We start from the raw sequence: 25645 nt of genomic DNA, 5'->3' as shown, positions 1-25645 counted from the left end.
GCCAACAGCCCCTCAACTGGTCTTCCTGTTTCCGGACTCTCATCCCTCTCATTTATTTTACACACCGTTGTCAGAGTTGGCGTGCTGGCTACCGTTTTCATTGTACCACTTCCCTATCTGAGGCCTTTCTATTGTGCAGCAATTCCCCACTGTGCAGCAGGCAGCGGGGCTGCAGGGAACCAACTTCTCTCAAGGAGGTGGCCACCCCTGGGCTTCAGTTCAGTTCAGTTCAGTCATGTCCGACTCTGTGACCCCATGAACCGCAGCATGCCAGGCCTCCCTGTCCATCACCAACTCCCGGAGTCTACCCAAACCCAAGTCCATTGAGTCAGTGATGCCATCCAACCATCTCATCTTCTGTCATCTCCTTCTCCTCCTGCCCTCAATCTTTCCTAGCATCAGGGTCTTTTCAAATCAGTCAGCTCTTCACATCAGGTGGCCAAAGTATTGGAGTTTCAGCTTCAACATCAGTCCTGCCAATGAACACCCAGGACTGATCTCCTTTAGGACGGACTGGTTGGATCTCCTTGCAGTCCAAGGGACTCTCAAGAGTCTTCTCCAACACCACAGTTCAAAAACATCAAGTCTTCAGTGCTCAGTTTTCTTTATAGTCCAACTCTCACAACCATACATGACTACTGGAAAAACCATAGCCTTGACTAGACAGACCTTTGTGGACAAAGCCCTGGGCTTCAGCCTGGTTTTTTCCATTTGAGAGTGAGTGTGGAATTGTACTGCCACAATTTCTGATGTTTCAAGACAGACTGGAAATCTGGAGGTTTCCAAGGCTTCAGGTTTTAAATGTTGGCAACTCATTCACAAAGTTTTAATATTGTGCAGTCCACCCAAAAATGTCTAAGAAAGATTGTTTTCTGAATTAAATACTAAATATGGGCTTCCCAGGTGGTGCAGTGGTAAAGAATCTGCCTGCCAGTGCAGGACACACAAGAGATGAGGGTTTGATCCCTGGGTTGGGAAGATTTGCTTGAGTAGGAAATGGTAATCCACTCCGTATTTTTGCCTGGAAAATTCCAAGAACAAAGGAGCCTTGGCAGGCTACAGTCCATGGGGTCGGAGTCAGACATGACTGAGTGACTGAGCACGTAGGCACGTGCATGTAAATTGCTTAACACAGTGACGGGGAAATCATAAACAGGATGGAAACCTATGGGTCCAGGGAAAGCAAGGATTTGATTTTGTTAACTGGCATATATATTACAAGTATCTAAAATAGTGCCTGGCACAGAGTACATGCTAAAAATACTTGTTAAATGAATGAATGAATGTTGGCTATCATTATTACTACAAATGGCTTTTTCTTCACCTTGATTGAAATACTAAATCCAATAAACAAGAGGCTTTTTTTTTACCTTTTTCTTATATCCTTCAAAGCAAATTATTGTGTTGTGCACATAAAAAGATAGTCAAATACAACTTAATGAATGAATATATAACTTGGGAATGGTGGAAAGTCTAGAAGATATTAAAGGCAGAAAGAAGAGGATATATATTGCCAAATATACCCATAATACAATGTCATAGTTGCAATGTGGTTGGGATCAGGGACATCATTATTCCAGGAGATAAGGACACAGAGGTATATAAAGGGGTCACAGCCAGAGGGCCCCTGAGATGGCCACGTCCCCTGGAACCCCTCTCTTGGTTTAATTTCCTGGACAGAAACAAGCCCCCTGCCTCTCTGCCCTCAGATCCCAGTCCTCGAGTCGGTCCCCTTGACCAGCTCCTGGACATCTTCCAAGACATCATTTCACCAATAGCCCTCAAAAGACACCAAGCTCCTGGGAATTCCCCAGTAGTTCAGTGGTTAGGACTCTGTGCTTTCACTGCAGAGAGCACGGGTTCCATCCCCAGTCAGAGAACTAAGATCCCACATGCCACAAGGTGCAACCAAAACAAAACGAAAAAATCCACCAAGTTCCCAGGCCCTCTGTGCCCCCTACTCTTCCACCATACTTTTTATATCCAGACACAAGTTCCAGGTAGTTAGTGGGTGTGACGTAGTTGTGTCTCCGAAGTTCCAACAGCATCTTCTGGGAATATGTGGCCACTGACCAGTGCATGGTGACGAAGATCTGGGCCACTTTCTTGTGGATCTGAGGTCAATGCATAGAGGTTATGAGACAGGGCAGGAGTAGAGGCAAACAGAGATTGGAAATAGGTGGGGGTGCAGGGGGGTGAAGAGAGATGGGGAGGAGGGCCTCACGTTCTCCTGGGTCCCCAGATCAGCTCCCATCAGGTACTTCTCAGCCACCTCCAGCAGGGCCTCGCGTGGCCACTCTGAGAACCAGTTAATGGTTGTGCAGTTCACCAAGGCTGGGTATTGGCGGATCCAGTTCCTGGCGGGGGTTGTGAGAGGCAGTTAAGTCCATTTGCAGACTTGGCCTTCAGCGACAGTCTTTGCCACAGGTTCACTCATTCCCTAGGAACCCCAAAGTCCCATCTTTGTGCTCCTGTGTCGCCTTGTCTAGATTCTGCTCCCCTCAAAGCTGATTTGGTGCAGGATTTAGAAACAGCTTCGGGGGTCAGAAAGAGCCAGTTTCACACCAACCAAATATGGATCTTGGACAAGTGGCATAACCTTCTGAACATCAGTTTCCTCACCTCGAATAACGAATAACAAAGCATACTAACTAGAGGATTAGTTAGGGGATTCAATGGGTGACACATGAAGGATGCTTAGCCCAGAGCTTGGTACATGGTGAACACACCACAAGCCAAAAATATTCAAAGATAAACAAACTGGTGACCCCAACTGCCTCTCTGCATAAGTTCTCTGTCCTTCCCCTCCTTTCTGATGCCCTTGAAAATACGGAGAATGTATCCCATGTGGTGCAGACACACAGGGAATATTATTCAACCTTAAAGGGGAAGGGGATTCTGATGCTGGCTACATGGATATACTTTGAAGATATTATGCTAAGTGAAATAAGCCAGTCACAAAATGACAAATACTGCATAATTACACTTCTATAAGGTATCTAGGGGTGGTCACTCACAGAAACCAAAAGTAGAAGGGTGGCTACCAAGGCCTGGGGGTGGTGGGAGAAGTGGGCAGTTCCCACTGGGTATCCAGTTACAGTCCTACACAAGACTTTGGGGATCTGCTGCATAGCAGTGTGAATGTACTTAAACATAGTTTTGGAAGTGTTGGCCACAGCAATCAGGGCAGAAAAAGAAGTAAAAGGAATCCAGATAGGAAAAGAAGAAGTGAAACTCTCTCTGTTTGCAGATGACATGATCCTCTACATAGAAAACCCTAAAGACTCTACCAGAAAATTACTAGAGCTAATCAACAAATATAGTAAAGTTGCAGGATATAAAATTAACACACAGAAATCTCTTGCATTCCTATACACTAACAATGAGAAAACAGAAAGAGAAATTAAGGAAACAATTCCATTCACCATTGCAATAAAAAGAGTAAAATACTTAGGAGTATATCTACCTAAAGAAACCAAAGACTTATACATAGAAAACTATAAATCACTGATGAAAGAAATCAAAGAGGACACAAACAGATGGAGAAATATACCGTGTTCATGGATTGGAAGAATCAATATTGTCAAAATGGCTATACTACCCAAAGCAATCTATAGATTCAATGCAATCCCTATCAAGCTACCAACGGTATTTTTCACAGAACTAGAACAAATAATTTCAAAATTTGTATGGAAATACAAAAAACCTCGAATAGCCAAAGTAATCTTGAGAAAGAAGAATGGAACTGGAGGAATCAACCTGCCTGACTTCAGACTATACTACAAAGCCACAGTCATCGAGACAGTATGGTACTGGCACAAAGACAGAAATATAGATCAATGGAACAGAATAGAAAGCCCAGAGATAAATCCACAAACCTATGGTCACCTTATCTTTGACAAAGGAGGCAAGGATATACAATGGAAAAAAGACAACCTCTTTAACAAGTGGTGCTGGGAAAACTGGTCAACCACCTGTAAAAGAATGAAACTAGAACACTTTCTAACACCATACACAAAAATAAACTCAAAATGGATTAAAGATCTAAACGTAAGACTGGAAACTATAAAACTCCTAGAGGAGAACATAGGAAAACACTCTCTGACATAAATCACAGCAGGATCCTCTATGACCCACATCCCAGAATATTAGAAACAAAAGCAAAAATAAACAAATGGGACCTAATGAAACTTAAAAGCTTTTGCACAGCAAAGGAAACTATAAGCAAGGTGAAAAGACAGCCCTCAGATTGGGAGAAAATAATAGCAAACAAAGCAACAGACAAAGGATTAATCTCAAAAATATACAAGCAACTCCTCCAGCTCAACTCCAGAAAAATAAATGACCCAATCAAAAAATGGGCCAAAGAACTAAACAGACATTTCTCCAAGGAAGACATACAGATGGCTAACAAACACATGAAAAGATGCTCAACATCACTCATTATCAGAGAAATGCAAATCAAAACCACAATGAGGTACCATCTCACGCCAGTCAGGATGGCTGCTATCCGAAAGTCTACAAGCAATAAATGCTGGAGAGGGTGTGGAGAAAAGGGAACCCTCTTACACTGTTGGTGGGAATGCAAACTAGTACAGCTGCTATGGAGAACAGTGTGGAGATTTCTTAAAAAGCTGGAAATAGAACTGCCATATGACCCAGCAATTCCACTTATAGGCATACACACCAAGGAAACCAGATCTGAAAGAGACACGTGCACCCCAATGTTCATCACAGCACTGTTTATAATAGCCAGGACATGGAAGCAACCTAGATGCCCATCAGCAGATGAATGGATAAGGAAGCTGTGGTACATATACACCATGGAATATTACTCAGCCATTAAAAAGAATTCATTTGAATCAGTTCTAATGAGATGGATGAAACTGGAGCCCATTATACAGAGTGAAGTAAGCCAGAAAGATAAAGACCATTACAGTATACTAACACATATATACGGAATTTAGAAAGATGGTAACGATAACCCTATATGCAAAACAGAAAAAGAGACACAGATGTATAGAACAGACTTTTGGACTCTGTGGGAGAAGGCGACGGTGGGATGTTTCAAGAGAACAGCATCGAAACATGTATATTATCAAGAGTGAAACAGATCACCAGCCCAGGCTGGATGCATGAGACAAGTGCTCGGGCCTGGTGCACTGGGAAGACCCAGAGGGATCGGGTGGAGAGGGAGGTGGGAGGGGGGATCAGGATGGGGAATACATGTAAATCCATTGCTGATTCATGTCAATGTATGACAAAACCCACTACAATATTGTAAAGTAATTAGCCTCCAACTAATAAAAATAAATGAAAAAAAACCTTAAAAAAAACAGTTAAAATGGGAAAATTTAAGTTTTTTTTAAACCACAATTAAAAACTTGAAAACGAAAGAAAAAGAAGAAACAGTCTTCACCTTCCAGAAAAATAAACAAAACTGATCTACCAAAAAGGAGAGGGTGAGTCCCATGCAAGTAACAGGAACTCGCTGAAAGCAGGCACAGGCTGGGACTTCCCTGGTGGTGCAGTGGCTAAGACTATGCGCCTCCAACGCAGGGGGCCCAGGTTTTATCCCTGCTGAGGGGACTGGATCCCACACGGCACAACTAAAGATCCCGCAGGCCGAAGCACGCCCTGGCGCAGGCTGCGACAAGGAGAAGCGGAGACGCGTGTGTCGCGGCGGGACAAGCTGGTGCTACCCCAGAGTCTTGAACGCAGAAGGCAGGGAGACCAGGAGCGGGGAAGAGTGCCTCCCCACCCCCCACCCCCCCCACCCCCAACTCCCGAGGGAGAAGAAGGCCGACACGCGAGTCACCTGAAGGGGTCGCCCACGGGGCTGAGGCAGAGAACGCTGTGCAGGTTGTTCCGCACGCGCTCGATGAGGTAGGTGAAGAGGCTGTCCGAGGACTCCAGCACCTGCTCAGCGCGCGCCTGGTCTATGATGAGCGTCTGGATCTGGTGAGCGCCAGCGCCAGTCAGAGGGCGGAGGTTTCCAGGACAGCACCCAGGGCAGGAGGGACGAGGAAACAGCGCGGGACACGGGGTGTGGGTTTTAAGGCCGCTCTGCCCACCAAGGTCCGGGGAGGGAAGAAGGCCCAAGAGGAACAGTTCTTCCACCTAATCGGGGAGCTGGAGAAGGGGCGCAACAGCGGCATCCTCTGGACTTAGGAAAGCCGGAATCAACTGGTAGTGGGTGTAGAAGCATCGCACCTCTTCAAATTCATCCGCCTTATAGAGATTGGGGACCTCGCCCGAGCTAAGGATGTTGTTGATGTCCTCTAGGAATGATTCGTCAGCAATCTGGGTGTCCACGAAAAGGAAGGACGTGGCCTTGAGCTCCACCCCAGCCTGACGATACAGACGCTTGATATCTGGGCCAGAGGAGACAGAGACCTTTCAGATTCACCCTTTTGTCTGTCTTTCCTCTTCTATTGATTAGAAAGCCCTCCCCCAGCCAGGGACACATACAGGACACCATCCTCCCTATCTGGCTTCCCTCCCTCCTGCTATTTCTGCTCTCAGCCCCAAACCCACTTCCGTCTCAGAAACCCAGCCTTACCATCTCGGAATTCCTGCCTCCGGTAATGTTTGGTGACCTCAATCTGGAAGGTGATGTACTCGCAGATGGATGAGGCCAGGCGGGCCAGACTCTGCCGCCCACTGCCCCCAATGCCCACCAAGAGCATGTTGCCCCGAGGCTGTCCAATGACCCGCACGATCCGTGTGACTGGAGGGAAAGAGGGAGGATAATGAGTTGGCTGAGCAAGCTCAGGGGACCTCCAGGCCCTAGGCTGGGGGCTGGGACGCCTGACGCTGCAGTAGAGGGACCCACCAGTGTGGGAAGAGGTCAGTGCCTGAAGCTCCGGTAGCAATTCAACATTCAACCTTCACCATGTCTGTTAAATACCATCATCAAAGAAAATGTCTGCCACGGACACAAGCGCATCTGGGGTCAGGGATGAGGGCAACTTCTGGGGCTCAATTTGGGAAAGATCTGGGAAGAGATCCCCATTTCCTTGGAGTACCCTGTCACTGGGATGCTGGAGAAGGGCCGGGAACAGGAAGTGCTCACTGTGCTCGATGGCCTCTCGGAAGAGCACCAGCTGCATTGGCACGACAGCAGGTGACAGGTTGTATTCGTTGAGTGCCGTCTCCATGGCTGTCTTCAGGACCGTCAGATCCGTCAGGTCCTCGTACACCTTGGGCTCTCGCAGGAAGTCCCCTGGGCCATGGGAAGAGGGGGCAGATTCCAAATGCCTGATCCTCCCCAGGCTTCCCCAGAGGGCCCTTTCCTCCCTGCCCCCCCACCCCCCAGTGCCCTGCCTCTTCTTCTAACCCGTCTCCTAAGAATCTGCAGCCTACAGGGGCCACCTCTTCTGGCTCACCAAAGATGGGAGAACGTTTGTTGGGACACAGGTTATGAAACGTCAGGTCAAAGAAGGAGCCGAGTCTGTCACTTAGGATGCTCACGAAGGCTTCCATGTCTGCGGCATCAACCAGTCGGTCAGAAAAGACTCTGTTGGGAGGGAGCTGGGGTGAGATCTGGGATTGAAGAGAGTGTGGCCCTGGGGAGGGGAGCAGGAGGTGGGGATGGGAGAGTAGAGGCTTGGGCTTGGGGAGGCCTGGATCTGGCGGGGCACAGCACTCTCACCGGAAGCATTCATGGATCCAAAGTCGGGTGATGCTGGACTTGGTATCGTGGAAGTCCTTGTTGGCCCTCAGCATGCCCTGGAACACCTAGGAGAGGGGCGTGGCCAGTGGGATGGAGGTAGGGAAGAGGGTTCCTCCAGAAGTTATAGAGGAAGTGGCATTCCAGGATGGGGTGACTTGGGGTGTGTGGGATGCTCCCGCACTCCAGGGCTTACTTTGAGGAGGGGAGAATACCTCCAAGGAGGCTGTGCTTGACCCAGGGGCAGGGTCAGATGGAGTTTCACCTTGGAGATGTCTCGAAGGTTGAAGAGGTAGTGGATCTTGGCGGGTGTGGGCAGGAAGCGCTGCACCACAGTATTGTACACGTCCAAGGTGGCCTCGGTCACCACGTTCCCAATGGGTTTCACCTCTTCCTCAAAGTCCTGGAGCTTCTGGTTGATCATGGTGCCAAATATCCGGATGATCTGGGACTCCTAGAAACAGGCCCTCAGACTCAATGTCACAGCTCCTGGCCTTTCAGCCAAGGCGGGGACTCGGGTCAGTGGAGTAAAGCACTTGGGAGCAGAGTGGGGGGGGGGCGCAAAAAACCCCTCAGAAATCAAGAGAAGTCATGCTTTAGTGTAATATTTAAAAATCAGAATTAATGCAAACTGTCCACGATGAACAGATGCGAACATTTTAAATAAAGATGGGATCCATACTGTTGGTTTTTCCTTTTGCCTTGGGCTCTCATGTAGCTCAGCATGGAACTATACTGATCTTGTATTTGTTTAAAACGTTGGTGTTTTGTTCATCCTGAATTTTGGTATTGATTTTTTTAAATATTGCATTAAAATATTATTTATCTTGATTTCTGAGGTTTGGGGACACCCCTGGGTTCCCCCCTTGCTTCCCCTAGCTGCTCTAGTCTCCTCTTTGGAGGGCGTGCCTTCCTTAATCTGCTCAGGCCCCACTCTGTGCCCACTGGGACTGTCAGGTTTCACATGCCAGAGCCAGCTCAGCAGAGGCAAAGGCGCCTGCAGAGAGCAGAGAGTCTCCCTTCCAAGTATCAGAGCTCCCTGGATGCAGCTTGTGATCTGCGCCCTTGTTCTCCAGGACATGGGTTGTTTTGCCTTCTATAGCCCCTCCCCCAGCCCCCAGGATGCCCTCACCGTGGGGAAGGTCATGTTGATGATGTTAAATCGACTCTGCAGCCTTGGGGAGATGACCGTCCGTCCACCCCCAGGAGGGCCCATGGCAGCCATCAGGAACATGTCCTAGACAGCAAAGACCAGACGGGGTGGGTGGGGTAGGGGGAGACAGGCAGGAGGAGGGGAAGAGGAGGGGCAAAGAAATAGGTAGGATGTGAAAGGAGCCAGGAGGAAGAGAGGGGATGGAGGGACAAACGGGAAGAGGGAAGAACAGGAAGAAACATGGAATAATGGGGGCAGGGAAAGGTGAGGGAAAGGGGTTTGGGATGTTTTTAATGTCCATAGAGTTACTAAGGCAACTAATTTGTTCTTATTTCTTTCTCTTTTTTTGGCCGTCCCATTCAGCATGTGAGATCTTAGTTCCTTGACCAGGGATTGAACCTAGGTCCTTGGCAGTGGGAGTGCTGAGTCCTAACCACTGGACTGCCAGGGAATTCCCTATTTATTCTTATTTCATCATTATAATTCATGTTCCCAACTTGGAAAATGGAGGTAAGTTAAAAAAAAAAAACACACACAAACATTTGATAACATCTTCTGGACATTTTCTTCTATTTTAATATATATATTAATATATACTTGCATCTGTATATGTATGTTCTTTCTCTGAAACATATGAATCTATTATTAGTTGAGTTTTGGACCCTGAGTGTCAGATAGATGAGCGCCCCAGAAATCAGGCTGAAATGACTGCCCACTGATTCAGGAAAAAAGAAACGAGATGCTCAGGATCCCGTGGGAGAACAGCCAGGACTGACAGGAGATTCCTGGATCCTGGGTGGGGAGCGGAGAACTGGTACCAGGGAGGTGGTTCCTGAAACAATGGGAGGCGGAGAGGCCTGGAGAGGGGTGTTGTGGGCGGCTCTGGTTGGCATCAGCGTTGCCATGGAAGTGAAGTGTAAGAGGCCTGGGAAAGGAGTGGAAGTTGGAGGACAGGCTCCCTTGGTCACAAAGCACAGGGCAGTCAATGAAGAGAGTTATCGACAGGAATTGATAACCGAGGAGCCAGATGTCTGGGTCCTAAGAACGGCAGGACCCTCCTCTGTGGGGAGGAACACAGGCTTACAGGATTTTATCCTGGGGTCCCAGTGGAGCAGGGACAGAACCCATCATGGGAAGGAACAGAGACTCGAAGAACAGATTCTCCGGATGCTTACTCGAATGTACTTGATGGTCTGCTTCGTTCGATCATACCAGAAGCCATAGTCAATCCAGAGGCGAATCAGCTCCAGCGGGGGCTGGGACCCAAACGTGTCCTTGGCTGGCATATTGAGGTCATCCATGAAGGTGATCATGCTTTTGCCTCCGAAAGGCACATAGACACCCTTGGTTCGCTTCTCCACCCTGCTCTCAATGATGCTCTGCACATTATTGGATGTGGTCTGGTGGGAAAGGTACAGAATGAATGCTTGGGTCCTGAGAGAGAAATCCAAGGTTAGAGAGGCATGTCCAGCGGGCGCTTGGCTCCCAAAGGGGAGCAGAGACAGGGAGAGAGCAGGAGCTGGCAACCTGGCCCCGGGTCCTGCCACACACCTGCGCAGACATGTTGACTGTGAGCACTGACCACTGGCTGGAGGGCAAGGACTGCAGGACACTCTGGGCGATGGAGGTCTTTCCAGTTCCCACAGGACCCACCAGCAGCACGGGGTTCTGGCTGGCCACCATGGTGCTCACCAGGTAGTTGTAGCGGACAGTGTCGACAGTGGGCACCATGATCTTATAGAAGGGGGAGCTGGGGGTGGGGAAAGGGACTGTGTCTCAAGATCATGGCCCACTCTTTTCTAACTCCCGCTTCCTTCTGCTCCCCACTCTTCCTCCGGCATCACTGCTCTCTGATCACCCACCCTGCCTCCTGTGGGGCCTGTGGATCAGGCATTCTCCTCAGGGACCCTGTCCCATTTCCTCTATCTTCTGCTTCCTGTCCTGGAAAGTCATCTCAACTCTCTCGCCACATCTCCCCCCAACGCAATCCCAAGCCTGACCCGCCCCCCAGGCCTGGCTCTGACTTTGGAGGGTAGCGCCAACTCTTAGGGAGCTTATCCTCAAACGATGTCCAGCTCCGCATCTTTGGGTCCACAAAATACTCGTACACTGTGTCCTGAGGAGGGAATGTGTGTCAGATTACCAAAGCCTGCCTTTGGTTTTCCCTGCCCAGAAAAAGCACTCATAGATCACTGGGAGTAAGAAAGAGAGCTGGGTGGCAGGCTGAGGCTCAAGATGCCTGAGGATCAAGGATATAGAAAAACAAGTCAGCTGGGTTGGAGGGCCCTGACCTTATTGGGAAAAGTGCCCTCGATCTCTCGGAGGTAACTGTCAATCTTCTTGCGGCCCTCCTCATCCACGGAGGCACACACCGACCAGATCATGCTGAACACAAATGTCAGCTCTACCATGGAGGCAAAGTTGTCACTGTCAGCTGGGTTCACCTGCATGGAAAAGGAGAAGAGGAAATACCCTAAATCTATTAATATAAGAGACGGAGACCATAATTTGAAGAGATACATGCACCCCAATGTTCACTGCAGCACTGTTCACAATAGCGAGGATGTGGAAACAACCTAGATGTCCATCAACAGAGGACTAGATAAAGAAGACCTGACACAGATATACACTGGAGTATTACTCAGCCTTTAAAAAGAATGAAATGATCCCATTTGCAGCAACATGGTTGGACCTGGAGATTATCATACTAAGTGAAGTAAGTCTGACAAAGAAAAACAAATATCACTTATGTGAAGAATCTAAAAAATAATGATACAAAGTAACTTATTTATAAAACGCAAACAGACTCGTAGAACTAACAAACATATGGTTACCGAAGGGAAAAGGTTGGGGAGAGGGAAAAATTGGGAAGTTGGAATTAACATATACACATGACTATATATAAAATAGCTAAGCAACAAGGCTCTACTCTGTAGCACAGGATCTCTCTACTCAATACTCTGTAATGGCCTATATGGGGAAAGAATCAAGAAAGAGTGGAAGTATGTATTTGTATAGCAGATTCATTTTGCCATACACCTGAAACTAATGCAACATTGTAAATCAATTATACCTCAATTAAAAAAAGTTTTTAAAGCTACATAAAGGTAAATAGAAAAGAGGGAGAGAGAGGGACTTCCCTGGTGGTCCAGTGGTTAGGAATCTCCTTTGCAATTCAGGGGACTTGGGTTCGATCCCTGGTTGTGAAACTAAGATCCCATATGCTGTGGGGCAACTAAGCCTGAGTGCCACAACTAGAGAGCCCATGCAACTCAACACAGCCAAATAAATACATATTTTTAAAAAAGAGAGAGAGAGAGATGGAGGGATCTATTTTGGCAACTCATCACAAAGACTTAAAATTTCCCTCCCTTCCTGGTTCTGTTTGGAAAACCATGTAGTTGTAGAGAAACCTAAATCAAAACATTTACATAAACCGACTAAGCTATAAAAGCACCACGGGAAGTTGTGCTGAGACTCTGGTGTCTGCTGTATTGATTCCAGAGTCCTTATTCTTTCCTTCCAGCTCACACCTGTACACATCTCAAGATCCCCTTCTCAGGGTCTCTGCTACAGTTAAGAGGTACCGCACGCCAACACCACCCATCAGCCCACCCTGCCCAGCGGGGGACTGGAACTCCTGTCTGTGTTTCTGCAAAAGTCATTCTGTTTGCGTAGACTGCCCTTCTCTCTTTGTTCTGTTCATCAGCCTTCTTTCCCCAGCAGTCCTCCTCAGCATTTGAGTGCCATTGATACTACATTACTATCATTTTCCCACACGTCACCTTGTAAGTTCACCTACATAGGTTTAATTTATATTAATCATACCGGGAATGACACATACTATTATAGATCTTAATTGTTATATAACTGTATATTAATAGTTGAATGAGCTGGCAATGCCCTTGAAAACAATATGAATCATTTCTAGGCAGTGATTTAATCTCAGCAGAAAAATATCCAATTTTGGTCTTTATGCCATAATTCTAAACAAAAATGTTCTTCAATATCAGTTAATCTGGTAAAGCCCCTCATCAGACTAATTGGGGAGCTCCTCCCAGCAAAAACACTACCCCAAGGGCTCACAGATTCCAAGATTTAATACTTAATTTCAGAAAGAAAGGAGAAATGAGGAACCAAATGAACTATCCTCAGCTCTTAAATACAGGCAGGCAATTATAGTGAGGCCCATTGTGCTCTATATCTGATTTGGATATAAATATATAGTTTGGACTCACAGCACATGTGCCCACATGGACATGCGTGCGCATGCACACACACACCCTCACACACACCCTTGCCCCCTCCACAATTGGTGAGGCCTCCTCTTGGAGTCTCTGCTCCACTCAAGCCTCATATTCCAATTGCGTCTCAGACACATAGTTTCCCGGACATTTTCCCAGGAGGTTGAGAGCCCTTCCTGCCTTGGCCCCCTCTCACCCCATTCTCCGGAGTGGCCAGGGCGGAGTACAGCTTGCAGAGGGAGATGATGCCGCTGTATTCTGGGAGGGGCACCAGCTCATTGCAGTTGTCCTTCTTGAAGGTCAGCATCTTGTTGATGAACTTTTCGAACATGTGCTGAAGGGGCTCGGCCTCCACCTGGTATTGAATGAGCAGGGGCTCTGAATTATTCTGTGCACCCGTTCCCACCCCCGCGGCCCCACTGGTTACTTTCCGCTCCTCCATCTCCTTCATACCTTTGGCCTCTTTTCCAGCCATGACTGAACATAGGGCTTCCAGCCTAGGTCTGTGTAGTCGGTATACACCATCCCACATCGAGACACGGTGGCCGGGGAGGCCACTGCCAAGTTCTCCACTTCGAACAGGAGAGACACCTATAGATATACTTGGTCAGAACCTTGTCTTTCCCTCAGTAGTAAAAACACCCAGAATTCTGATGCTGCAAGGTGTCTCTACTGAGTACCACGTGTGGCAGGATGAATAAGGACCTAAGCTTTACAAATGATTTGCTTATTTTAAAAAATTAGGGCTTATTCAAGGTCATCCTTATGAGAAGTCTCTCTCCCCCTCACATTGTTTGATTGGGTAGGAAAGGGTGGGCTCTTTACAAAAGCTCATAAATTATAGCCCAGGTGCACAAGGGCGGGTCATTCCCCTATATGTCAGTGGCAATGAGGTTTCCTTAGTTTCTGCCACAGCGCATCCTGGTACACAGTTCTCTATATGATTGTCCTCAGCGTCCGTGGCAGACAGGCATCTCTTCTTCAGTCTCAGGTTGCCCTGCGTCCTGGTGTCCTCCTCCTCTTCCTTGTTCCTATAGAACTTCCTCTTTTCTCTTGCCCCTGCTCTTCCCCTCAGCCCTGCCCCGGGGCCCTCCAGTTTCCACCCCCCCCCCAACCTGCTCAGGCATCGCGATGCGCTCTCCGTTGATGAGGGTCAGCACTTTGTTATCATCCATGACAGAGTTCATGCTCTCAATCCACAGAGTGTCCACAGGGCCATCGAAAAGGATCCACTTCTCATCTGGTTTCTCGTCTTGGTAGGAGGTGGAGGAGAAGGAAACCACAGCTTTGTTACCTCGCCCTCCCTCCATGATCATCTCCCTGGAGATGCAAGCAGTTGCTTCCTGGGATCTCTGCATCTCCCAAGCATTCCCCCCCCCCCCCCAAATTGAGTTTTCTATCCCCACACTGCCCACCCCCTCAGGAAATTCAGGCATCTGCTCTCCCCACCCCACGACCCCTTGGGTACCTGCACATGCCGTCCTCATGACACTGGACAGGACGCCATCCGTCCATTCATTTGTGTTGAGGTCATATTCCCCATACAGCTCCCCTAGGGACAGTGCCTTAGGGTTCAAAGGGAACTCCTAAAATAGACAAAGGAAGGGAGTTTTGAGCTGCAGGCAGACACAAATCCCAGGCTGTCCCTTTATTTCCAGACTCCCTTTATTTCCAGGTATTTGAATTCGGCTTCAGTCTCTCTCACCCCTCCCAGGCCTCCCTCCTGGTCTGTACTGCCCTCCCTACATCCTGGTGCCCCCGCCTGCTACTCAAGTCTTAGACAGCAGCCCCACTGCCCCAGCTCCGCACCCTGACAATGTTGAAGTTGGGCTCCCCCGCGCGGCACAGGGAGGACAAGGAGGACTGGAGAATCCGCCATGAGGCAGTCTTGCCACTGCCGGTGCAGCCCACGATCATGGTGGAGTGGCGGGAATTCTTGGTTTCATACAACTGGATGACCTTGGTGAGGGTGAACGGGGTGGGCTGCAGGCCCATGTCCCGAATCTCCTGCTCAATGGTCTCCCGCAGCTGAGAGAAGGGGAAATACAGGAAATGGAAAAAAAGGGTGAGGCATATAGAGGGTTTTCAAAAGCTCCCAATGTCTGGGAGGATAATATTTAAATGGTTTTAAAAAAAAATGGCACCAGGGCCCTTTGCACCCTGGAAGCTGTTCTTCCCTTGGGAAGTTGGCCAATTGCAGAGCTAAGAGATTGGGCTCTGGATTCAGCCAGCCTGGATCCCCCAGGTTTCAGCCATGTGAACCTGTGTGAGTGAACTTCTTTGAGACTCAGTTTCCTAATCTGTTAACTGGGAGTCATGATACTACTTCACCCTCAGGACTGTTGTATTCAATAAGGTAGTCAACGTGAAACACAATGTCTGGTACAAAGTTCTACAAATATCTTCTAATATCATTCAACAAACATTTATTAAACCTCTAAAGTAGGTGCCAAGCAGTGTGCTTGGTCCTGAGAACAAATTAGTGTTCATCCTGTTTCAGGGTCCACTGTCTAGTGGGGGAGCCAGACATTAAACAACTCACCAATTAAGTTAAAAAGGAATGCTTACAAAAGACAAAAATTCTGATTCGAGAAAATACATGCACCCCAGTGTTCACAGCAGTGCTATTTACAATAACCAAGACATAGAAGTAACCTAAATGCTCATCAACATGAATGGATAAAGAAGATGTGGTAGAAAAGAATGAAATAACGCCATCTGCAGCAACATGGATGAACCTAGATATTATCATATTAAGTAAGTCACACAGAGGATTAAGTAACTCGACAGAGGATGAGATGGTTGGGTGGCATCACCGACTTAATGGACATGAGTTTGAGTAAACTCTGAGAGTTGGTGATGAACAGGGAGGCCTGGCGTGCTGCAGTCCATGGGGTTGCAAAGAGTCAGACACGACTGAGCGACTGAACTGAACTGAAGTCACAGAGAGAAAGACAAATATCATATGATATTACTTACATGGAATCTTGAAAAATTACACAAATGAACTTATTTACAAAGCAGAAATAGAACCACAGACCCAGAAGAAAAACTCATGGTTACCAGAAGGGGAAAGGGCAGGGATAAATTAAGAGTTTGAGATTAGCAGATACAGCTGCTATATATAAAATAAACAACAAGCACCTACTTTACAGCAAAATCACTGCAGATGGTGACTGCAGCCATGAAATTAAAAGATGCTTTGCTTCTTGGAAGAAAAACTATGACAAACTTAGATAGCATTTTATTTATTTATTTATTTATTTATTTTAAAAATATGGAACGCTTCACAAATTTGCATGTCATCCTTGCACAGGGGCCATGCTAATCTTCTCTGTATTGTTCCAATTTTAGTATATGTGCTGCCGAAGCGAGCACTTAGATAGCATTTTAAAAAGCAGAGACATTACTTTGTCAACAAAGGTCCGTATAGTCAGACCTTTGTTTTTCCAGTAGTTTTTCATTTTTCCAGCAGTCATGTGTGGATGTGAGAGTTGGACCATAAAGAAGGCTGAGAGCCAAAGAATTGATGCTTTTGAACTGTGGTGTTGGAGAAGACTCTTGAGAGTCCCTTTGGACTGCAAGGAGATCCAACCAGTCAATCCTAAAGGAAATCAGTCTTGAATATTCATTGGAAGGACTGATGCTGAGTCTGAAGCGCCAATACTTTGGCCACCTGATGCAAATTGCTGACTCATTGGAAAAGACCCTGATGCTGGGACAGATTGAAGGCAGGAGGAGAAGGGGACGACAGAGGACAAGATGGACATGAGTTTGGGCAAGCTCCAGGAGATGGTGAAGGACAGGGAAGCCTGGCGTGCTGTAGTCCATGGGGTCGCAAAGAGCTGGACACGACTGAACAACTGAACAACTTTACAGCACAATGAACCATATAAAATATCTTGTCATAACCTATAATGGAAAAGAGTCTGAAAAAGAATATACATATAAATATATATGTTCAGTTCAGTCGCTCAGTCGTGTCTGACTCTTTGTGACACCATGAACCACAGCATGCCAGGCCTCCCTGTCCATCACCAAACTCCTGGAGTCTACCCAAATCCATGTCCATCGAGTTGATGATGCCATCCAACCATCTCATCTGTCGTCCCCTTCTCCTCCTGCCCTCAATCTTTCCTAGCATCAGGGTCTTTTCAAATCAGTCAGCTCTTCACATCAGGTGGCCAAAGTATTGGAGTTTCAGCTTCAACATCAGTCCTTCCAATGAACACCCAGGACTGATCTCCTTTAGGATGGACTGGTTGGATCTCCTTGCAGTCCAAGGGACTCTCAAGAATCTTCTCCAACACCACAGTTCAAAAGCATCAATTCTTCAGTGCTTAGCTTTCTTTATAGTCCAACTCTCACATCCATACATAACAACTGGAAAAACCATAGCCTTGATTAGACGGACCTTTGTTGGCAAAGTAATGTCTCTGCTTTTTAATATGCTGTCTAGGTTGGTCATAACTTTCCTTCCAAGGAGTAAGCATTTTTTAATTTCATGGCTACAGTCACCATCTGCAGTGATTTTGGAGCCCAGAAAAATAAAGTCTGTCACTTTTTCCACTGTTTCCCCATCTATTTGCCATGAAGTGATGGAACCAGATGCCATGATCTTAGTTTTCTGAATGTTGAGCTTTAAGCCAACTTTTTCACTCTCCTCTTTCACTTTCACCAAGAGGCTTTTTAGTTCTTCTTCACTTTCTGACATAAGGGTGGTGTCATCTGCATATCTGAGGTTATTGGTATTTCTCCCGGCAATCTTGATTCCAGCTTGTGCTTCCTGCAGCCCAGCATTTCTCATGATATACTCTGCATATAAGTTAAATAAGCAGGATGACAATATACAGCCTTGATGTACTCCTTTTCCTATTTGGAACCAGTCTGTTGTTCCATGTCCAGTTCTAACTGTTGCTTCCTGACCTGCATGCAGGTTTCTCAAGAGGCAGGTTATGTGGTCTGGTATTCCCATCTCTTTCAGAATTTTCCACAGTTTATTGTGATCCACACAGTCAAGGCTTTGGCATAGTCAATAAAGCAGAAATAGATGTTTTTCTGGAACTCTCTTGCTTTTTCAATGATCCATCAGATGTTGGCAATTTGATCTCTGGTTCCTCTGCCTTTTCTAAAACCAGCTTGAATATCTGGAAGTTCACGGTTCACGTATTGCTGAAACCTGGCTTGGAGAATTTTAAGCATTACTTTACTAGCATGTGAGATGAGTGCAATTGTGTGGTTATATATTATATAAAAGATGTATATCGTTATAAATTATTATAATTGTATATACACATATATACATGGATTTACATATATATAAAACTGAATCACTTTGCTGTACACCTGAAACTAACACAACACTGTAAATCAATTAGGCTTCAATAAAAATTTTGTGTGTGTGTGTTTTATTTTATTATTTTTTTTAATTTATTTATTTTAATTGGAGGCTAATTACTTTACAATATTATAGTGGGTTTTGCCATACATTGACATGAATCAGCCATGAGTGTACATGTGTTCCCCATCCTGAACCCCCCTCCTAACTCCCTCCCCATCCCATCCCTCTGGGTCATCCCAGTGCACCAGCCCTGAGCACCCTGTCTCATGCATCGAACCTGGACTGGCGATCTGTTTCACATATGATAATATACATGTTTCAATGCTATTCTCTCAGATCATCCCTCCCTCGCCTTCTCCCACAGAGTCCAAAAGACTGTTCTATACATCTGTGTCTCTTTTGCTGTCTTGCCTATAGGGTTATCGTTACCATCTTTCTAAATTCCATATATATACGTGTTTTTGTTTCTGACTTACTTCACTCTGTATAATTGGCTTCAGTTTCATCCACCTCATTAGAACTGATTCAAATGTATTCTTTTTAATGGCTGAGTAGTATTCCATTGTGTATATGTATCACAGCTTTCTTATCCATTCATCTGCTGATGGACATCTAGGTTCCTTCCATGTCCTGGCTATTATAAACAGTGCTGCGATGAACATTAGGGTACACATGTCTCTTTCAATTCTGGTTTCCTCAGTGTGCATGCCCAGCAGTGGGATTGCTGGGTCATATGGCAGTTCTATTTCCAGATTTTTAAGAAATCTCCACACTGTTCTCCATAGTGGCTGTACTAGTTTGCATTCCCACCAGCAGTGTAAGAGGGTTCCCTTTTCTCCACACCCTCTCTAGCATTTATTGTTTGTAGACTTTTGGATAGCAGCCATCCTGACTGGCGTGAGATGGTACCTCATTGTGGTTTTGACTTGCATTTCTCTGTAATGAGTGATGTTGAGCATCTTTTCATGTGTTTGTTAGCCATCTGTATGTCTTCCTTGGAGAAATGTCTGTTTAGTTCTTTGGCCCATTTTTTGATTGGGTCATTTATTTTTCTGGAGTTGAGCTGGAGGAGTTGCTTGTATATTTTTGAGATTAATCCTTTGTCTGTTGCTTTGTTTGCTATTATTTTCTCCCAATCTGAGGGCTGTCTTTTCACCTTGCTTATAGTTTCCTTTGTTGTGCAAAAGCTTTTAAGTTTCATTAGGTCCCATTTGTTTATTTTTGCTTTTGTTTCTAATATTCTGGGATGTGGGTCATAGAGGATCCTGCTGTGATTTATGTCGGAGAGTGTTTTCCTATGTTCTCCTCTAGGAGTTTTATAGTTTCCAGTCTTACGTTTAGATCTTTAATCCATTTTGAGTTTATTTTTGTGTATGGTGTTAGAAAGTGTTCTAGTTTCATTCTTTTACAGGTGGTTGACCAGTTTTCCCAGCACCACTTGTTAAAGAGGTTGTCTTTTTTCCATTGTATATCCTTGCCTCCTTTGTCAAAGATAAGGTGACCATAGGTTTGTGGATTTATCTCTGGGCTTTCTATTCTGTTCCATTGATCTATATTTCTGTCTTTGTGCCAGTACCATACTGTCTCGATGACTGTGGCTTTGTAGTATAGTCTGAAGTCAGGCAGGTTGATTCCTCCAGTTCCATTCTTCTTTCTCAAGATTACTTTGGCTATTCGAGGTTTTTTGTATTTCCATACAAATTTTGAAATTATTTGTTCTAGTTCTGTGAAAAATACCGTTGGTAGCTTGATAGGGATTGCATTGAATCTATAGATTGCTTTGGATAGTATACTCATTTTCACTTAATTGATTCTTCCAATCCATGAACATGGTATATTCTCCATCTATTTGTATCCTCTTTGATTTCTTTTATTAGTGTTTTATAGTTTTTCTATATATAGGTCTTTGGTTTCTTTAGGTAGATATATTCCTAAGTATTTTATTCTTTTCATTGCAATGGTGAATGGAATTGTTTCCTTAATTTCTCTTTCTGTTTTCTCATTGTTAGTGTATAGGAATGCAAGAGATTTCTGTGTGTTAATTTTATATCCTGCAACTTTACTATATTCATTGATTAGCTCTAGTAATTTTTTGGTATATTCTTTAGGGTTTTCTATGTAGATGATCATGTCATCTGCAAACAGTGAGAGTTTTACTTCTTCTTTTCCAATCTGGATTCCTTTTATTTCTTTTTCTGCTCTGATTGCTGTGGCCAAAACTTCCAAACCTATGTTGAATAGTACTGGTGACAGTGGGCACCCTTGTCTTGTTCCTGACTTTAGGGGAAATACTTTCAATTTTTCACCATTGAGGATAATGTTTGCGGTGGGTTTGTCATATATAGCTTTCATTATGTTGAGGTATGTTTCTTCTATTCCTACTTTCTGGAGGGTTTTTATCATAAATGGATGTTGAATTTTGTCAAAGGCTTTCTCTGCATCTATTGAGATATATGGCTTTTATCTTTCAATTTGTTAATGTGGTGTCTTACATTGATTGATTTGTGGATATTAAAGAATCTTTTTCATATTTAATATTAAATATCTTTTTAATATGTTGTTGGATTCTGTTTGCTAGAATTTTGTTAAGGATTTTTGCATCTATGTTCATCAGTGATATTGGCCTGTAGTTTTCTTTTTTGTGACATCTTTGGTTTTGGTATTAGGGTGATGGTGGCCTCATGGAATGAGTTTGGAAGTTTACCTTCCTCTACAATTTTCTGAAAGAGTTTGAGTGAGATAGATGTTAGCTCTTCTCTAAAGTTTTGGTAGAATCCAGCTGTGAAGCCGTCTGGTTCTGAGCTTATATGTATATATATATATATATATATATATATATATATATAATTATTATATATATATAAATGTATATATAAATTATTATAATTATACATATACATATATATGTAGATTTACATATATATAAAACTGAATCACTGTACACCCGAAACTAACACAACACTGTAAATCAACTAGGCTTCAATAAAAATTTTTTAAAAATAAAAAATAAACAAATGCTTATAGAACCATGACACATGTGGGTCCTGGAAGAGTGTGACCTTTTAAAATATACAGCCAATGCAACCAAATAATTTCAAACATATGCAGGATTTTACTTGTATCTCTCAAATACACTAACAGGCCTCACTTCTACTACTTCCTTCCACTGTCTGAGAATTAGTTGTATTATCATGTCATGTTTGTGTGTATTTAGGTGTGTGTATGTGTATTGAGCATCATGTCCCAAGTTTTTTTTTAAATTAAAAAAATATTTATTTACGTGGCTGTGCCAGGTCTTGTTGTGGCACACTGGCTTGTTAGTTGTGGCATGTGGGATCTAGCTCCCTGACCAGGGATTGAACCCCAACCTCCTGCATTGAGAGTGCAGAGTCTTAGCCACTGGATTACCAGGGAAGTTTCTTAATCTCCATTTTTAACAGGGTTTTCTCCTTTCCTCAACTATATTTTGTGTCCCCCAGACTAGAGACCTACTATTTTTACCCTCTAGTCTTCTGCCAAAGTGGGAAAGGGACGGCCATCCAGGAACGGCCATTCAGAACATCCTTCCTGGTATAGATGCCTTTAAAAAAAAAAAAATCCCTTTAGAGTAGTTGCAGCAGGTTTTCAAAAGGAAACAAAATTGTTTTTAATCCACTTTTTTACCTAGAAGTCCTCTCTGAATATAATGAGGTTGTTGGGTTTTTTATATTTCAATTATAATATATTTTTTCATTTGTAGCAATTCTATTGGTTCTTTTCACGTCTACTCTGTTTAGACGTCTCTTATTCCTGGATCACAGTTTCAAACTTCTCTCTTATTTCTTTAAATATACTAAATGTAGGTACTTTTAGAATTCTGTGCTGATTATTGTCCATATCTGAAGTCTCTGTGGTTCTGATTGCACTGTTTTATTGTTCTCTGGCTTCCCTTCATGATATCTTGTTTCCTTGTTTGTTTTATGATTTTTGACCAGAAGCTGCTCATTTTCTTAGGCTTTCACGAGAATTCTTTGGGCTTTTAAGTTGAAGTTTCATTCTTCTAGAAATAATTTGCATTTGTTTCTGCCAGTCACTTGGGGAAGACACTAACAACCTGGAAATACTTCAAATTAAATTCTAAATTTGAGATTTGGGGGGAGTACACAGTAAAATAAACGATGACCAGAAACCACGCGAGGGCTAACTCAAGGTTAGGAAGTCTCAAAGGAGATTCTGCCCCTTCCTCTCACCACCAATGGTCGTGACAAGCAAGTTTCTTTACTGTACAGACCCTCCTTACTGGTGGGTTTCTCACTTTCCCACTTACTGAAGGTGTTTTCCCTGTGGGCCAAAGTCTATGCACGACTGGGTTTTCTGTTATACCTCAAAACCTGAGCTACTTTATCTCCTTTCCTTAGTGCCTTACATTCAGCAAAACCTTTCAGGGAGAAAGCCAGCTTTGTCATTCACTTGCCTCCCTGCTTTTATTTCCCCTCCTCATCCCAGAATTTCTTATTTCTTGCCAGTTTAGCAGTACATTTTAAAAGGTGTGTTTTAATATTTTTATCCAGCATTTTAGTGGTTTCAATGGAAAGGATCACTCAGGATATCTAAACTGCCATATTGCCAGAGAAGAAAATTCCTACACATTCTAGAATTCTCCTCCCTTGGCCCTTTCCATCCCACCCTTCTCCCTTATCAAACAGCTCCTGGCAGTCTCTCCTCAAAATTCCCTGAATGAGGAGAGAGGCAGAGACAGGAGAGGGCTGACGGGTATAAAGTAGAAAGGCCAGTGGACCAGAGATCTCCATGAAGTCAAGGAACTGATGAGTAGAAGTCCTTGAGCAGGTGAGTCGGGATCTGGGGAGTTGAGGGGAGAATGTAGAATGTTGGAATAAGTTTGTATCATTCCCTAACCACCCTAAAGTGGGAGTCCCACTTTATAGATAAAGTAGTCCAAAGAAAGGGTAACCGTCTTGCTCAAAGTCATAGCCAGTTGAATGGATAGCCAGTGAAGGGCAGAATAAGGCCTGAAAGCCAGGTGTCTTGTTCCCAGGACACCACAGGATCCACATTCACACAAGAGGTCAGGGAGAGTCTTGGGGATCAAATACCTTGCCGTAGTCAATGACCGGCAGCTCGATGCTGGGGAACAGATCTTGCACGATGGCATTGAAGAGGGGCACGTCGACGGAAGTCAGCTTGGCAATATTCATATCTCTCATTGAGAGCAGCAGAACCTGCAGGGGAAAGAGAGAGACTCAGGCTGGAGGAGCCAGGGCCCAGCTCTTCATTAGGCCTTTCCTTTCTAGAGGGGTGAGAGGCAGGAGCTAAGAACAAGGGAGGACTTCCCTGGTGGTACAGTGAACCAGAGTCTGCCTGCCATTGCAGAGGACATGCATTTGTTCCCTAGTCTGGAAAGATACCACATGCCGTGGAGCAACTAAGCCTATGGACCACAACTACTGGAGCCCCCACTCAAGAGGCTAGGAGTGAACTACTGAACCCGAGTGCTGCAACTACTGAAGCCCAAGCATGTAAAGACCATGCTCCATAACAAGAGAAGCCACCACAATCAGAAATCCACACACGGCAACAAAGAGTAGCCCCCAGTCATCACAACTAGGGAAAGATCGTATGCAGCAATGAAGACCCAGCACAGCCAAAAATAAATATATAAATAAGAAAGAAAAAAGAACAATGGATACACCCAAGCTAGTCTTGAGCAACAGGACAGGTGGAACTTGGGCAACACCAAGGAGGGCTGGAAGAGTGGGAAAACTGATTGAGGGAAAGTAAGGATGTGAAAAACTCCAGTGAAGGTGCAGAGGACCAGTGATGGTGGTGGTTAAGGGTCAAGATGGTGTCCTCAGTCTACCTCTTCATCAGACAGGTCGGGCTGCAGGCGGCGCTTTTTGCCAGCATAGCGCAGGAGGGAGGTGAGGGCACGCAGGCCGAAGTCATAGTGGTCCTGTTTGGAGAGCTGCTGCACAGCCAGCGAGTAAAGTGTGTACACCTTCTTGGCCAGAACCTGGAGGCCAAAACAGAGGAAGGAACCATCCATTTCCCATAAATCCCTCTGCTTCATGTAGTTACAAAAAGCTGGGTGCCCAGGCATGAAGCAGCTGGAGGACAAAGGATGAGAAGATCCTGTGAATTGTGTCATCAAGGACCAGCAGCATGATAGAGGGGAGAACTCTCTCCTCTGGATTCTCCTGCCCCCATATCCTACTGAGAGTCAGGTACATTTCTTGTAGGATAAACATTGTGAGGACTTTGCAGGGGGGTGGTTCTTGGGCCCAGAGGGTAATCATGGATGAGAGACAAGAGATGATCAGAATACCTTGCAGTTGCCAAAGCCTTCCCCAAAAAGAATGATTTCTGCAATAAGTGTAGAGTCGGGCACCACCATGGCAATTGGCCGGAACATGGATTTAAGATTGTCAGGAAGCTCTGTGCGGCCAGCATAGCCTGGAAAACAGCACCATGTATTCAGAATCCATGAAAGAGTAAGCAAAAGTGTTAATCGCTCAGTCATGTCCAACTCTTTGAAACCCTATGAACTCTTTGAAACCCTGTCAGGCTCCTCTGTCCGTGGGATTCTCAGGCAACAATACTGGAATGGGTAGCCATTCCCTTCTTCAGGGGACACTGCTTCACAAAGACCTACTTCCCCATCAGTCCCATTCTCCCCATTCTCTGCTTCATTCTGAGCCCTCTCCCCAGCTCCAACTCTTGCTCTCTTGTCTCAGCCCTGGCTTTCCCCACACCACTCTGCTCTTCTTTCCTACCCCCAGCCCTTTCCTTATTTGCTGCAGGGCCCTGCTTCAGACTCAAATTACAGAGCTGTCTTGTTCCCATCTCTCCAAGTTTCATGGATTGGGTGGGCCAAAAAGTTTGTTCAGGTTTATTCGTTAAGATGTTATGGAAAAACCTGAATGAACTTTGTGGCTGACCCAATATAACTCACTCAGTGCTAATAGAAATCGCAGCTGTTTCTCTGATTCTTTTAGTGCGGAAGCCCTTTCCTGTTTTCTCCTTGATCCTACCCACAGAGCTGTTCCTAGGCAACAGTGATGAGAGACCCTAGGCCCTGCACTTCAGGGAGGTTCTCTCATCCGGTAAAAGGGATGGCAGATAGACCAGAACTCTAGGAGCTAGTTCAACAGAAGAATAAGGCTAAGTACCTTGAAAGACTAGGATGACATCTATGCACCCGAGCCAACACTAATCCCTTTAGGAAAGACAGTAAGGTT

At 45.2% G+C, this 25645-nt stretch overlaps 1 protein-coding gene and 1 non-coding gene across 5 annotated transcripts in view; both read right to left on the bottom strand.

Annotated features, from left to right (window-relative positions):
• DNAH2 (dynein axonemal heavy chain 2) overlaps positions 1-25645 on the bottom strand; it is a 107731-nt gene that overhangs the window by 24260 nt on the left and 57826 nt on the right. For all 4 annotated transcript variants that reach the window (XM_020869045.2, XM_020869047.2, XM_020869048.2 and 1 more), the window contains 22 exons: positions 24733-24860; positions 24268-24420; positions 23504-23629; positions 14879-15097; positions 14538-14655; positions 14185-14321; positions 13523-13660; positions 13266-13424; positions 11117-11269; positions 10850-10941; positions 10377-10575; positions 10001-10225; positions 8805-8909; positions 7938-8126; positions 7655-7740; positions 7389-7519; positions 7076-7225; positions 6563-6730; positions 6214-6374; positions 5819-5958; positions 2225-2357; positions 1975-2114 (listed from right to left, as the gene is read on the bottom strand). In XM_020869045.2, coding sequence (XP_020724704.2) covers positions 1975-2114; positions 2225-2357; positions 5819-5958; positions 6214-6374; positions 6563-6730; positions 7076-7225; positions 7389-7519; positions 7655-7740; positions 7938-8126; positions 8805-8909; positions 10001-10225; positions 10377-10575; positions 10850-10941; positions 11117-11269; positions 13266-13424; positions 13523-13660; positions 14185-14321; positions 14538-14655; positions 14879-15097; positions 23504-23629; positions 24268-24420; positions 24733-24860 — 3250 coding nt within the window. The remainder of the gene's footprint in view (positions 1-1974; positions 2115-2224; positions 2358-5818; positions 5959-6213; positions 6375-6562; positions 6731-7075; positions 7226-7388; positions 7520-7654; positions 7741-7937; positions 8127-8804; positions 8910-10000; positions 10226-10376; positions 10576-10849; positions 10942-11116; positions 11270-13265; positions 13425-13522; positions 13661-14184; positions 14322-14537; positions 14656-14878; positions 15098-23503; positions 23630-24267; positions 24421-24732; positions 24861-25645) is intronic.
• Positions 16341-16447, bottom strand: LOC139039227 (U6 spliceosomal RNA). The gene has a single exon (XR_011492550.1). It is a non-coding gene; the product is annotated as a U6 spliceosomal RNA (small nuclear RNA).

Source organism: Odocoileus virginianus, chromosome 17 (assembly GCF_023699985.2).
Source record: "Odocoileus virginianus isolate 20LAN1187 ecotype Illinois chromosome 17, Ovbor_1.2, whole genome shotgun sequence".
NCBI lineage: Eukaryota > Metazoa > Chordata > Mammalia > Artiodactyla > Cervidae > Odocoileus > Odocoileus virginianus.
The sequence above is the reverse complement of the archived record's forward strand: the minus strand, read 5'-3'. Positions and strand labels throughout refer to the sequence as shown.